This window comes from Solanum lycopersicum, chromosome 3 (genome assembly GCF_036512215.1).
Source record: "Solanum lycopersicum chromosome 3, SLM_r2.1".
Classification (NCBI taxonomy): domain Eukaryota; kingdom Viridiplantae; phylum Streptophyta; class Magnoliopsida; order Solanales; family Solanaceae; genus Solanum; species Solanum lycopersicum.
The window spans coordinates 5,486,419-5,502,854 of record NC_090802.1 but is presented as its reverse complement, the minus strand read 5'-3'; the positions used below and the strand labels follow the sequence as shown (position 1 = coordinate 5,502,854).

Below are 16,436 nucleotides of genomic sequence, written 5' to 3'. Positions count from 1 at the left end.
TCTGCTTGTTCTTGGTCTACAAACAATTAACTTTTACACAAAAATCAATAAACAATAACTGATTACCCGAATTGCCAACAATTCTATCAACCCTATATCAAACCCTTGATCCTCATACTCCCTTTAGGGATATTTACACCATAAATTCTAGATCACCTCCCCCCAGTCGATAATTAACCACCATATTACGTTCTACGGATCGAAAAACGGATTTGGAGAGCGAAAATCTTAACTTTCGCCTCAAGTATGGTGAAAAATTGTCAAGAGAACACATGGGCATTCTTTAGCTCTCAAGTTTGTAAACTGCATAACCAAGCATATTTTGGGTTTGCGGAAAAAATTTATCGTAGCGGCTTGCACGGAACTAGTGATCAAATTTAATAATTTCAAGACCCCCATTTCACAACACACGTTCAACCAATGACAGTCAGAAACTATTCATTCACGCTAAGATCGACTTCGGGAGTTCTATTCACCGGAATTCAATTTCGTAAAGTCGTAAGTGTTCTTTAACGTATTTACTGTTTACTCATGTGATCAAATTCATAATTATATCCACCCGATTGTTACAAGATTTCCTAGACTTTAATGACTCTGATTTCGTCCAAATCTACATTTGGTTGGAAAATTTCAAGTTATTACAAAAAAGTTTTCTGACCCAAAAAGTTTTCCCATTGACTTTTCTATATAAAAAGAACCGACCGTTACAAAAATACAAAATAAGTGTATTCAAATCTATCGTATGTTCGAGAAATACACAACTACTAATAATTTTTAAATAATTAAAAAACAATTAACAAAAATATATATTTAATTATACTCACAGTCTTAATAAATAAAATCATTGGCTACTACTTTGACAATTTACTAACGTTTAAACAATATACTCAAATTACTGTAAATTAGACCACTAAACAGTTAAACTCAAAATGAGGCTATATACTTCGATAATTTTGATATTTTCTTTAATTGGTAATTTACTTGAAGTTTTTGCATAGTTATATCAGTGTTGCCATTAATTAATACCAATTTTTTTTTAATCATAATTTACTAATTTCTCCTATCATTTGAAATTATTGGATTTAATAATTTCATATCAAATTTCAAATCAGATATACGTGAATCACACTAGATATACATTTATATATATACATGCATCTGGTGTGATTCACATGTATCTAAAATACAAAATACGCGCGAGCGAGATATGAGAGTAGCGAGTGAAATGCGAGAGAGGCAAGCAAGATTTATGTATGTATCTCAAATACACATAATCCACTTTATATCTCAAACACTTTATTAGGCTTAAGTTATGAACATCTTGTTCATCTCTTTAAACACTGATTTCACGATTGAAAACTAACATTAAAAATACAGAATAAAGATGGAGAGTTGGATTTGAAAATATCGAAATAAAATTTGATGATTTACTATTTCAAGAAAAAAACTACAGTATAAAGATGGAGTACCACATAACTCATTTTTATTTGTTATAGTTTCATTTTTTAGAGTCAAACTATAAAAGAAAGTTGACTAACATTTTACTATTATTTTTTCATCATATTGATACGTAAAAAAATTCAATTTATAGTATTTTTGTATAATTTTTGAATATCTCTAAATTTTTTTGTTTAAAATATCTAATTAATATAATTTAATTTTAACTTTAACAATTAGTCAAATTAACTTTTGAAAAGTGTAATATGATAAATAAAAATGGACTATGAGAGTATTAATTATTAGACTAAATATAAGAGGAGGGGTAGGTCTGGTGTCCCAATATGCATGCACAATCAATTTAATGGTTTCATATTTTGAATTTAATTATCTTTCTAGCTAGACATAAAATATATATATTATCATTAATATATTTAATATCTACTTAGATACTATGCGTAATAATTGTCAATCGTTTCATTTAATATATTGGATTTGTGTACAAATATTTCTAATTAAGTACTATTTGATTTTTTGGAAAAGCTTACCAAAATTTATTTATTTTTCACAATAAATTTCAAGTTATATAAGTGAGGTTTTATTTTTTAATCTTCAATAGACTTGTCTTTACTCTTAGTTAACAAAATTAAAATAAGTGGAAATGAATTTATTGAAATACTAATTATTAACACTATAATTTCCTTGCATATAAACTAATTGAACTAAGATCGTTCCAACTTCCATAATTAGTCAACAAGATAAAACTTTAATAGACATTATCACTAAAAACTTTATAAATATATTTCGTATTTGAGAGATAGTTATTTAAAATCTTCAAATTTCCTAATTACTTTAACAAAGATAGACTAGCTAGTAATAAATATATGGAAAAACTATCTAAATATACATTTTCTTTTTATCATATTCTCTAATATTTCTTACCATTTGAAAAACTTACAACAAAATCCTACTAGATACATCACTTTACGTGTATCGATCATATATATATATATATATCACTTTGCACGATGTATCAGGATATACACAATGTATCTGGAACCTTGAGTGACATACTCGAAATCAAGATGTAAGCGATGTATTCGAAATCGGAACACAATGCATCAGAAGGTTTTGGAATGTATTTCGATTCCACCAAATTTAAGTGATTTTTGTAATTTGAAAAAGAATATATGATATAATTAGCTCTTAACACTATGAGATTTGTATAAAAAATTTTAAATATATTGATCGATCATTACATGTGTTTTTTGTTTTTCATCTGATATACAATATTCATTTAGAAATTCAATTAAATTTAAGATCGCATATAGAATCCATTAATAAAAGCGACAATTCTAACCAGATTTTTATTCATATTCAAAAGCTCGACTTCCAAATCTCGAACTCAAATATAAAGAGATCCAACATATAATTAGACATAACATATCAACAAAAACCAAGTGTAAATATATACAAGTTATACATACACTAGTTCCCCATCCCCACCCACCCCAGCCCACCAGCGTATACAAGTGATAAAATAAATATATATATATATATATATATATATATATATATATATATATATATATATATATATATATATATATATATATATATATATATATAAAAGAACACTTCATTTTTAAATTAAAATTTTTCGATACAAATTCTAATTATTTGAACTCATAATGAATATTGGATGGAAAATCAAATATGATTAGAGTTTTGAGAATATAGGTATAGAAGCGTTTTTACCTCTAAGAGGCCAAAATGAGATTTTCTATCATCAATCTAAATTAGACAAACTCTAAAATAAATATCAGAAAATATGGGCAGATCCAGCTCCACGGTTGGGAGTGTCACGACGCCCACAGGCCTCGATTAATACTTTATATATATATATATATATATATATATATATATATATATGTGTATGTATGAGTATAACAAATCGTATATATAATATATATGCCACCCAGTGAACCATACGTTGAATGGTGCCGTTGGCAAAGGGTGCATCTTTCAAGCAGGGCATCGAAGGTTTAAATCTCTATGAAAACACTATTCTTTTTTTTAGTTTCACTCCCCTCAATTAGTTCCTTTATTTACTACTTCGTTCTTATTTACTTATTTTTAATTAATACTAGTGTCCCGTGATATTTTATATTAATTATATATTAATAATAAATTTTGAACGTCACATAGGATATTAGTAAAAAATACTTAAATAGCCTTTTAAAAAAAAACTTTTAAAATGATGGATATTATTAAACCTTTTGAATGTAAAGGTTCTTTAAATTTTTTGTCTCACACTAAGTGGAGATAATTGGATTGAAACTATGATTTTTTCTCTCTCAATTATATGATATTAGATGATGTATACAAATTTGAATTTTAAGGTGAAAATCTCTTGTTTTCTCAAAGTTATAAAGAATAAGGTCTTTTATTCCTAAACAAACATAAAAAGAAACACTAGGTGTATATTTTTAATATTAGAATATTTATATTTAAAAAAACAGTACTAAAAATGTATATTTGATTGATATATTTATAAATATCGAAAAAATTAAATAATCCGAATTATAACTTAAAATAAAAAGTCGATTCGTTTACCATTTAGATGATATGGCACCCCTAACTTTTAAATTCTGAATTTGTCTCTCTCAGAAAATAATCAGAATAAGTTAATTAGTTATTTCATCACATCATATTCAAGAATTGGGAATATAGTTATTGGGTTTGAGCCCCTACGACTATCTAACCTACATCAAAATACATAAAAAAAGATAAATAAATTGTTTTTGACTTTCTGTATATATACAAGAAATTTGAACATACACTAACATGAACTGCGTGAGATCAATATAACAAATAAAAAAAAAATCCAAATTATTAGCGATAACAATAAATATGAATATTTATAATCTTTACTCTACAAAAATCTCGTTAAATGATTTAGCGATATTAAATATAATAATGTTAACTCAATCGTCATTAAGTATTTTTACGATAATAAATATTGTTGCTAAAAATATCTATGGCCACTAATTGTTTCTTTTGTTATAGTGAACGATTGAGATCCCTCTGACCTATATAACCAGACATCTTGAATTCGAGTCCCTAAAATTATTAAAAATAATATATGTTTGGATTGCGCCTCGTAAATTTAGTCCGACCCCAATACAAATATCGAACATACATACACTTCTCCCCTCTCTCTTGTTTCTCTCTCTTCAACAATATCATTAACACCATCACCTCTTTCTCTCCCGCCATTAAATGCTATTTGCATCTTCTATATGCACTCTACATTAACTCCTCTTTGTTTCACACATTTCTTCTTATCTCTCTATTTTCTTCCCTTTGTTTTTTCCTCCCATATTCTTATCTCCCTTTCTTTGTTCTTCCTTTTTCCCTCAAGAAATATTCTTCTTAAAATTCTATTCACACATTAAAAAAAAAAGTGGTTTTTTAGTTTACTACCAACTTTTTTTTTTTGGTTAAAAAGTTAGATCTAAACCCTAAAAACTTCAAGAGGGTTTTGTGTTCTTATAATACTTTCACTTGCAAGGCTTCAAAAATTGTGAGTATTATATACTTTCATGTTTTCTTCTTTCTTTCTTTTAATTTGAGAAATTACTAAGTTATATTTAGTTCAAAAAATTGCTCTAAATATGCTTTATAGTTTGTCCATACTTTTTTCTTCAAACCAAATAAATACTAAACATCATACATGTTCATAACTTGGACTTTTTTTTTTTGAAAGATGAATTAAAAGAAAATATTAAATGCATATCAAATTACAACTTTCAAATACACTTATCAAATTTATATATATGATTAATTTTTTTTTATGTCCAAACACTTATTTATCTTGACTACTAATTTTTTTTTTGTAGAACTAAAATTATGGCTAAAGTTGAAGTACTATATAGAAATATTCGTGGACGTTGTGTGAAGATAATAACATAAGTATGGGGGTGGGAAAGACATTTTTTTGACTTTGGGTCCTCAAGAGTGTCAACTTTCTTTCTCTATTTTTTTTCCTAAAAATTTATAATTTTCAGTCCTTTTTTTGGCATATCTAAACAGACATAATAGAGAGAGGGAAAAAAAAGTCTTTTTGTTTGACATATAGAAAACCAAAAGTCAAATTTTCCCATTTGTTTTTTTTTAAAAAAAAAAAAACTAACAAAATATAAAAAGGAGAAGTCTTTCTAGGGTTTCCTTGAGAGACTTGACTAACTCACCATATTCTTTTATGTTAATTAATCATATCTAGTATTCAGAGTTTATTTTCGAAATGAGATCCAGAACTTAAACATTATAAGTTTGTAATTAAAATGTTACAATTTTTTGTTTTGTTTTTGCAGGTAACAAAACCATAGCTTAGCAAGAAGGATATTATTATAAACACTTACAAGTGAAAAATGTTTGAGCCAAACATATTTGATAAGAGCAACCATCATCTATTCGACGACATATCCAAAATTTAGACGTTGTGAGTTCTGATATGCTACTTTAAGTTACACGTATCATAAAACTCGAAAAAAGGAACTCAAGTAGGTTTTGTCAATCTTCATTTATCCCAAGTTTTTTTAAAAAAAATTATAATCCACATTTATATAATGTATTTAATTAATTAATGTACTTACAATTTTATTTTTATTTTTATGACAGGTTACAAACTCATAGCTTATCAAGAAAAGGATATATATATATATATATGTATATTTTTTATATTTAGAAGTGAAAAATGTTTCAGCCAAATATGTTTGAGAGCCACCATCATTTACTTGATATGTCACATAAATCACCAGAAAATGATTTGGATTTACTTAGAGATAATGATGAATTTGAGAGCAAATCAATGGCAGATATTATGGAAAATAACCCTTGTGATGATGATCAAGAAGTTGATCCTAATCAACGTCCAAACAAAAAGAAACGTTATCATCGTCATACACAATTACAAATTCAAGAAATGGAATCGTAAGTACTCTTTTATACATATATAACTTTTATATATCGTCAGTTCAAAACTGTTTGAATATATAATTTTATTTTTTCAAATTTAAGCTAAATCTATATCCAAACACCTACTAATTTTTTTCTACTAGTAGATTGTTGTTGTATTTTATAGACAAATTGATTATGTAAAAAATTCTTTATACTTTTAGAATATTATCTAAACAAATATGAGATAATAGTACTTTGTTTGAATATTTTACAATAAAATAACAAGATATATTTTTCTAAATTTTTTTTCAGGTTTTTTAAAGAGTGCCCTCATCCAGATGATAAACAAAGAAAAGAATTAGGAAAAAGATTAGGGTTAGAGCCTTTGCAAGTGAAATTTTGGTTCCAAAACAAGCGTACTCAAATGAAGGTAAGATTATTTAACACTAACATTTATACTATTGTTTTTATTTATTTAATTTATTATCTATTTTGTTTTTGATTGATACGAAGATTACATGTATCGAACTTAAATGGAGATAATAGATGATGAAAATTTATATATATATATATATATATATATATTTCACCTCAACTTGTTTATGCCATTGAGGTATATACATTGCTATTCTTCTTGAATTGAATATATATATATATATATATATATATATATATATATATATATATTTCACCTCAACTTGTTTATACCATTGAGGTATATACATTGCTATTCTTCTTGAATTGAAGTGTGGAAGCAGTAATTAATACTTGGATTAGTGTTCCTTAGAGTGCGATTCTTTTTCAAATCTTGCGTGTAGGCAAAATTTTATGCACTCACACTTCTTTTTTTTCTAAAAAAGAAATAATCATAAAAATGGTGAATAAGTGAGTGGATATCTGGTGCATACATTAGGGTAGATTATATTTGTATCACACTGCCCAAGATTCTATGTGAACACACGATACTTTATACATTAGATTGTTCTTTTATTATTTTATATATTAAGCGGTCTAATTAACTTTTATTCAAATGTTATTTTGTAGGCGCAACATGAACGCCATGAGAACTCAGAATTGAGAGCTGAAAATGAGAAACTTCGCGCTGATAATATAAGGTATAAAGAAGCACTTGGAAATGCTACTTGCCCTAATTGTGGAGGCCCTGCTTCCATTGGGGAAATGTCATTCGATGAGCAACATTTGAGGATCGAGAACGCTCGTCTTAGAGAAGAGGTATCACAATATCACTAATCAAAAAATACAATACATGAATTAGTATATTCATGCATACACGAGTTCAACATTAAAACTTGATGGGTACTTTTAGTCGTATAACCTTACGTGTTTTGTGTTTCGTATATCAATCTGTCATTTTTATACGATTTTATGATTTTTTTTTTCCTTTCTTTTTAGATTGATAGAATATCAGGAATTGCTGCAAAATATGTTGGGAAGCCCATGCTTACATATCCTAATCTTCCTCCTACCAGCCCGACCCGTTCACTCGATATCGGTGTTGGTAGTTTTGGGCCTCAAACGGGCCTTGTTGGAGAAATGTACAGTGCTGGTGACCTTTTAAGGTCAGTTTCAGGCCCAATAGATGCTGATAAGCCCATGATCATTGAACTTGCTGTAGCAGCTATGGAAGAACTTGTAAGAATGGCCCAAACTGGAGAGCCCTTATGGATTACAGGCCCAGACCCAGGCCCAGGCCCAGATAGTTCTATCGAAACGCTATGTGAAGAGGAATATGTTCGGACTTTTCCTCGAGGCATTGGGCCTAAGCCTTTGGGCCTAACAACTGAAGCCTCACGAGAATCTGCTGTCGTTATTATGAATCACATCAATTTAGTCGAAATCCTAATGGACGTGGTACGACTCTTTTTTTTTTTGTTGGAGCTTTTTCGTATTATCTAGATTTTATTTCCGCCTTAAAAAAGACCATTTTAACCTTTGTCTTTTTTTATAATAATAATTCAATAATGTCTTATTTAGTACTAATTATTGTGTTTTATTGTAATTCAGAACCAATGGACAAATGTTTTTGCTGGACTAGTATCAAGAGCATTGACATTAGATGTCTTATCAACTGGAGTAGCTGGAAATTACAATGGAGCTTTACAAGTGGTATGATTAAAAATTCTACTACTTTTTTTCAAACATTATTCTCGAGTTTGACTTCTATATACTGACAGTATAAACGAATCGTAAAAAGTGTAACCGATAGCCTGAGAAATAAGACATGTTACCTGCTACAACAAATGTAACGTCTTTCTAATTGGCGTGTACTTTTGTTACATTTTCAGATGACAGCTGAGTTCCAGGTCCCTTCACCATTGGTTCCAACGCGCGAAAATTATTTTGTGAGATATTGTAAGCACCATGCTGATGGAACATGGGCTGTTGTTGATGTCTCCTTGGACAATTTACGACCTACTTCAGTGTCGCGTTGTAGAAGAAGGCCATCGGGTTGTTTAATTCAAGAATTACCTAATGGTTACTCCAAGGTAAAGCCACTCTGAATATGATTATAGAGACAGATCCAATATTAGAAGTTCCATTACATGTATTCAAATCCTGAATCCGCGTGTAATCATAGTAAGTGTTAAGAGTTTCGTTGTTTTATTAATTATTTCTCATTTTATCCCTGTAGGTTACATGGATCGAGCACGTTGAAGTGGATGATAGAGGTGTTCATAACATCTATAAACCTCTTGTCAATTCAGGCCTCGCGTTTGGGGCTAAACGTTGGGTAGCTGTGTTGGATAGACAATGTGAACGACTAGCAAGTGCGATGGCTAATAACATCCCAACAGGGGATATTGGAGGTATATATAGTATGTAAAATTAATTTCATCCGCGATCACAATTTGGTAACTATGTAAGTTATTTTTGTAGTCATAACGAGTCCTGAAGGCCGGAAAAGCATGTTAAAACTTGCTGAGAGGATGGTGATGAGTTTTTGCGCTGGTGTTGGCGCCTCAACGGCTCATACATGGACTACATTATCTGGAAGTGGTGCTGATGATGTTAGAGTTATGACTAGAAAAAGTATTGATGATCCAGGGAGACCTCCTGGTATTGTTCTCAGTGCAGCCACTTCATTTTGGCTTCCTGTTCCTCCCAAGAGAGTCTTTGATTTTCTCCGCGATGAGAACTCTAGAAGTGAGGTAAAGTCATAAGGTCCATGGCGCTGAAATTTTGACTTTGATGATCAATGGTTTGATTCAATCAGTTATTTCAAGATATAACGAAGAAATTGTTATGTTGTGTTGTATTCGTGTGCAGTGGGATATACTTTCGAATGGGGGGCTAGTTCAAGAAATGGCACATATAGCAAATGGTCGTGATCCAGGAAACTGTGTATCTCTGCTTCGTGTTAATGTAATGTTTTCTTCTTACTTATTATCTTGACGTTATATACCAAAACTACATTGACTTCGCGTGTTTTTAGTAGTGACCTAAAAAGATTGGAAGTTTATTGATGCAGAGTGGAAATTCGAGTCAGAGCAACATGCTAATACTCCAAGAGAGTTCAACAGACTCAACAGGATCTTATGTTATTTACGCTCCAGTTGATATTGTCGCAATGAATGTTGTGTTGAGCGGTGGTGATCCTGACTATGTTGCTCTACTACCATCTGGATTCGCTATACTTCCAGATGGTGGCGGAGGAATTAATGTTGGTACCGGTGGATCGCTTCTCACTGTTGCATTTCAGATTTTGGTTGATTCTGTTCCCACTGCAAAACTCTCTCTTGGATCTGTTGCAACTGTCAATAGTCTTATCAAATGCACTGTTGAAAGGATCAAAACAGCTGTAGCTTGTGACAGTGCTTTATGAAATATCTAAGGTACGCTATTTCAACTTGTATACGCTGACAGTATAAGCAGAGAAATCTCATAGTGACAATAGTGTTGTCTCGTGTGACCTATAGGTTGTGGAAGCAACCAGTAGGATAGTCTGCTTAAATCACACCCCATGCAATCCTGTCCTTCCCTTGACCCCGCTAACACAACATGTTTGTGCATCGGCCTGTCAGTTTTCAATATAATATTACTCCTTTTTATGTTATTATAGGTTACTTGCTAGGCAACTAGTACCAGTTGACTTTTGCGTGATCTGATAGTGTAAAAGTTATATACCATTGTATAGAAGATGAGTATCTTGTTTAATGTATATACATCGCTAGTTTTCATGAAGTAGAATCTTGAAGTAACAATAAAGTAGTATGTGTGTGACCTATATATGTAACGAGTTCAACTTGTGGAAGTAGTTAACTAATACTTGTATTAAGGTAGGTTGTGTACGTTACACTGACGAAAATATAAATATTTGATATTGCAGATTTATTTGAAGGATGGAGGAGGAGTCAAGAACGAACCTCAAAAGTAATCCTTTGTTAGCAAATATGGGATTTGTTTGGGTGAAACAAGGAAGCAAAAAAATTGGAAATTTTGCTAGCATGCAAATGTAATAGGTTCGGGTATTGACTTCACAAATTGATGTAACTTTTGAATATGTTAACCAAACAAGTCCTTATTTTACTTGATCATGATCAAGCTTAAAAAAATTTCAAATTGAAGCTAATTATGTTATTAGCAATTTTTTCACTTTTCATTTTGTTTTTGTTCAATGAGAAATTTGAGTCAAGCTTATTACTCCTACCTCTAATTATTTTTTCACTTTAGAAATAACACATCTATTAAAGAAACAATAACATAGTGAATTTGTCATTTTACCTCTATTAATTATGAAACGAATGAATTAAAAACTTTAGATTTTTAAGAAATTATATATTTTTCAAAGTAATTAATTGACGGTATAGGTAAAAAAGAAATTGTCGTTATTGATTTGACAAAAATAAACAAATAATTAGGGACAACTGAAAAAGGAAAAATTGACAAGTAGCTAGGAACAAAAGTAGTTGCAGTTACGGGGAGAAAATTAGCTAGAAGTTCAATCATAGACTGGAATGTGCAATATTTGGATTAAATCGAAAAATCAAATCAAATCAAACTGAATTTTAATTTGAATTTTTTTTTTTTGGATTTCTTGACTTGGTTTTGAATTTAATTTATTTTGTTTGGTTTTTGGTTAATTTTTTGGATTTAAAGAAAATGAAAACCGAAAAACTGAATTACATGTGTGTGGCGCCCCCTTGCGTGTGTGCTCGAGTGTATTCATGCGCGTGTGTTCGTGTAAATTAAGTTGGAGTTAACCACTTGTTCTTTTTCAGTAATTTTCATTATTGATTGGTTTATTTGTTATGTTTGGACATCTATAATTGATATACTTTTAAGTATTGTGTTATTGAATAAGTGTAAAAAACACCTAAACTATCCCTTTTTTTGAGTTTATTCGTAAACTATTGAGAGCTTGAATTTCATACCTAAACTATCATTTTTTTAGTTTAAGAAATACACCTCTGTAGGTGTGTGTAATACACTATCTTTTATTTGAAAAAACATGAACATATAACATTTCACATTAATAAAATATTTCAATATCAAAAATTAAATAATATATATTAATATTATTTTTTTGAATTATAATTTTTTAAACGTAATATTAAAAGTATATTTAAAAAATTCAATATATATTATTCATTTTTTTCAAATTGCAAATATAACTTTGTTATGTTTCTAATTATTGGTATAACCAATAGTCGAATTGAAAAATCTAAACAAAAGGAGAAAAATCAAACCAAACCAAATCTGATTTTGGTTGGAATTACATTATACTTCTTTAAAATAAAAAATAAAAAAATCCAAACTAAATAATACAATATCAAAAATCCGAATACACACCGCTAATCATAGAGACACCATCAGCTAAAAAATTTGCTTCTCTATAAATATGTACTCCCTCCGTTATGTCACTTTTTTCATTTGCACTTGCATTAAGATATAAGGTAATGTTATCCTTATATCCTTATTTAATATTTGCTTGTAACAACTTTGTAATAAGTGACTAAATATTAAATTTCATAAACATAAATACATTTGGATAACTATTTAAATTTTAGAGTTTATTTTTGCATCCAATTTTTTTTTTTTACCAATTGATCCAAAAAAGTTTCAAAAATCAAGTTTTTACCACCTCAATTTTCCTATATATTTTGTGTAAAATGTCTTTTAATATTTTTATATATAAATTTTTAAAGCAAAAATGACCATTTTTTCTTTTCTATTCATAGTTTTTTTTCTTTTTCGATTAATAATAGATGAAAATTTAAATGATGACAATGTAAACGAAGAGTCATTAGGATCATTAATTCTTGTTTAACTACATTAGAGATGATTCATGTAGTTGTAACCTCCATTTTCATCTTCTTTTTTTTTTTAATTGTTCGTTGATTATTATTTTTTCAAAATCATATTTTATAGAATAAGTAGTGAATAAAAAAGGTATATAATTAATGAATGAAGTACTCTTCCAATGAAATTAATTACTTATAGATTTTCTAGGTTAGTCAAAGTAAATATATTTTTAAGATTAATTACTTAATTGATCAAAGGTATAATGGATAAAAATGGTGATTCATATCTAAATTTTATAAAATGACATATATTATGATCCAGATATTTTTTAAAAAAAATAACATATAATACATGACAAAGAAAATACAATAAAAGATCACCTAATTATCTCAAAAAGAAAAATAAAAAATCACCTAATTTTATATGTTGATATTGTCATCATTCCGATAAAGCACAATATTTCAGAATCCCCAACACACAAACTTTTATAAATCGATATTATCACCATTTCGATAAGGCACAATATTTCAAAGTCCGCAACGCACGAACTATTCTTACTCTACGGATTAATTAATATCAACAAGAAAACTATGAATATGTCTGACACTAAAATTTAATTGGCATCCACCATTCAGTCATAATTTAATGAAGTTGTGAGTTGTTTAGTATCCTTGTGGTTCCCATTTCTGACTCATTAATGTTCGTATTCAATGTAAAAGTACCAAAAAAACTTTTATTAACAGTCTATTTTACTAAATTAATTTGTTAATAATCAGAAAAAAATCTAAAACATATTTAAGTTTTGATAAATATTATTGTAATATGAATTTTGAAATGTCTTTTTTATTTCTATATTATTTAATAATATATTTTAAAAGTATATATATGTTAAATGTGGACATCATAACTATTGCATCATTATAAATAGTAAAATATCTACGTTAGCATATTTATAAGTTTGAAATATACTATTAAATAGTGCAGGGAGGTAAAAAGTCTTTCATAAAGTTTGATATTATAACAATAATTTCGATCAAAATTAAAGTATTTTTCAAACCCTTTTACTTTGATAATCCTTTAATATTTTAAATATGAATTTTATATCGTTATTTAATATTAAAGATAATATGAAAAAAATTAAAAAAATTTCCTTGATATTACAAAATGCATTGATAAGTAAAAAAAACATCTAATTTTAATATAGGAGTCAAGTAAGATAAAAAAAAATCAAATATTTATATAGTACTCCCTTCGTTTTTGCTCAATGGATACAAAACACTCATGTTTTAGCACCTAGTGCAACAGCAAGCACTGAGTTAAGGTGATTTAATAGCGGATAACTATTACTGAACAAAGTGAACAGTACGATTAACTAAAAAATTAATTACACTATTGTGTTATTTAAAAGATAAGTAATTAGAGTTAGGGTGGAATGATATAAACATTTAATAAATCTTTTATCGTCAAAATCAACTATAACAATCTTTTAATTTAAAAATATAGAATAATTAAGTATTGTGGAGCCTATAATTGCAAAATCTGACAATTTTAAAACTAGGATATTACTTGAATACTTTGATAGTAGTTGACAACACACTAAAATATTCCTTCTAGGATTCTACAATAATTAAATTTCTTGTCATTTGGTATTTTTTGACTTTTAATTTAGAAAACCTAATTAAATTGCTAATTTGTCCTAAACAACACGTAAAGAAGAGTACATTAGTCAACTAAAATTGGTTAGTCCTCCTTGAAATCCTTAAAGTTGTTCACAATTAATTCTATGTTATTAAGTATAAAACTGAGTTTAAAAAAAGTCAATTACCATAATTAAGTGATAATATAGACTTTGTACATAAAAAGGAAAAACATCTTTACACCAAATCGATGAAGGTATGAAGGTTCGATAAGTATATGTTATAGACAAATTTTAATAGTTTTGTATTGTTTGTTATGGTGTAAAATTCAATTTGCAATACGTATTTAAACACATCATAAATAGATTTCGTTGAAAAATTATATTATAGATTTTGAGTACGAGTAAGTTTTTATGAATCGTTTGTCTTGTGATGTACAAGCACTACATTAACTCCAAACCTAACAAGAATTTATTTTAAGAGGATAGTTATACACAGAGTCAATGTCTTTACTTTGATTGTATGAATTTTTAATTTTCGAATGATGATCTCTTGGTTCTTTTAGATTTAATATATATATATATATATATATATATATATATATATATATTTAATAAACTTTTATGATATTTTTTAATTATATTCAAGAGAATTTTACTGTTAAAGAATAACAAAAATCCCATATCGGTGATTAATGAGATGGGTGAACTCTTTATAAGGCTTGGGCAATCCTCCTCTCTTTGAGCTAGCTTTTGGGGTGTGAGTTAGGCCTAAGACCTAATTTCACACTTACTAGATTAAATAGAAACTTTACTTCGATCCAATAATTTGGCCTTAGAATTCTCGTCAAAAGATCTCGATGGTTTTGTGAGTGGTTCATATGCTTAATTATAATTTTCTTACATTATTTGAATAAAATTACTAAATTTACGTTCAAACTTCTAGCTCCTCCTCATCAATATAAGTAGGTAGTCATCATAAATTTTCTAATGACTTAAACAATCGTGATGGGTCAATAAATATTTTATGTTATAAAATCTTAATGTAAAGTACTTCTTGATGATATAGACTATAGTATATACTAATAATTGGGGACAGTGGAATTTATTATCAGTGACATATAATAAATAATAAACTTTTACTTTTATGAAACAGCCAACTGCTATAAACTGTTTGAAGAATGAATATGGACATACAAAATTAATATTGTATTTAAAATATATGGTAGTGTTAACCAGGAGCAATTTAATTTGAGGATAACGATCTGATAAGAATCAAATTTGTTTCGAGGCGAATCTAAAATATAAAGAAAATGAATTGTATGGAAATTTAGAAACGTTTGAAGTTTTAATAATGAACTAACCGATTCTCTAGGGTTTAGGCATAATAAACAAAAGCTTTATTTAAATATACTTTGATTCAATTGTACCCTATAGCAAATTATTGCTATTTTCGCCTCTTCTTGGTGGAATCTCGCTCGCCACTCTCATTTGGTGATAGTTTCGATCGCCTCTCTCGTTTTTATACAAACATAAATGTATAGAATGTGTTTGTTTTTGTATAAAGCGAAAGGAAATTATATATATACATATATTTTCGTTACCCTCTCCCAAATCCCTCGCCACTCTCCCAGATCTCGCTCGCCACCCTTGCCTCTCTCGCTTATACAAACAGAAACGAAATGTATAAATTGTGTTTCTGTTTGTATAAAGCGATAGAAAATTATATATACACATGCAAATACGTATATCTTCGTCCTATACACATATAACTATACAATACAAATATTTCCTGACCAGTTTTCTTTTGCCTTTCTCTCTTTCTCATTTTATACATACGTCAAAGGAAAGTGGAATCATACCTTAGTTCAGGATCTCCTACAACTGCTTTCTTTTGTATATGTATAGAGAATTATACAACTGGTTTCTTTGTATATGTATAGCAAGTTATACAACTATTTTTTTAAAATATGTATAGCGAAATATACATATTTATGTTTGCTATGAAACGCAATTATACAAGCTATAGCTATAGCATACAAATATAATTTTTATGTTAGCTATATGTGAAAGTTACTCAATTATATATTCGCTTCTATCAAAATTTACTACTTCACTTATATCTTCAACACTTCAT

The 16,436-nt window shown here is 28.4% G+C and overlaps 1 protein-coding gene across 2 annotated transcripts; it reads left to right on the top strand.

The window, feature by feature from the left end:
• Positions 1 to 4,675: 4,675 nt before the first annotated feature.
• LOC101265620 (homeobox-leucine zipper protein MERISTEM L1-like) lies at positions 4,676 to 10,990 on the top strand. 2 transcript variants are annotated; one of them, XM_069296262.1, is made up of 13 exons: positions 4,676 to 5,023; positions 5,814 to 6,002; positions 6,121 to 6,432; positions 6,712 to 6,829; positions 7,444 to 7,632; positions 7,813 to 8,271; positions 8,425 to 8,526; positions 8,706 to 8,906; positions 9,053 to 9,227; positions 9,298 to 9,569; positions 9,688 to 9,783; positions 9,890 to 10,253; positions 10,748 to 10,990. In XM_069296262.1, the coding sequence occupies exons 3-12, from the start codon at positions 6,197 to 6,199 to the stop codon at positions 10,241 to 10,243; spliced, it is 2,202 nt and encodes a 733-aa protein (XP_069152363.1). In that variant the 5' UTR covers positions 4,676 to 5,023; positions 5,814 to 6,002; positions 6,121 to 6,196; the 3' UTR covers positions 10,244 to 10,253; positions 10,748 to 10,990. The 2 variants fall into 2 exon arrangements, with proteins under 2 accessions (XP_069152363.1, XP_069152362.1); XM_069296261.1 differs by having other exon boundaries at positions 4,722 to 5,023; positions 5,814 to 5,941.
• Positions 10,991 to 16,436: the final 5,446 nt, after the last annotated feature.

Excerpts from the sequence above, each read along its gene's own strand:
- LOC101265620 (XM_069296262.1), top strand. The coding sequence starts at position 6,197 with ATGTTTCAGCCAAATATGTTTGAGAGCCACCATCATTTACTTGATATG. Across the intron at positions 6,433-6,711 it reads CAAATTCAAGAAATGGAATC|GTTTTTTAAAGAGTGCCCTC; the intron begins GTAAGTACTCTT and ends ATTTTTTTTCAG. Across the intron at positions 9,228-9,297 it reads CCCAACAGGGGATATTGGAG|TCATAACGAGTCCTGAAGGC; the intron begins GTATATATAGTA and ends TTATTTTTGTAG.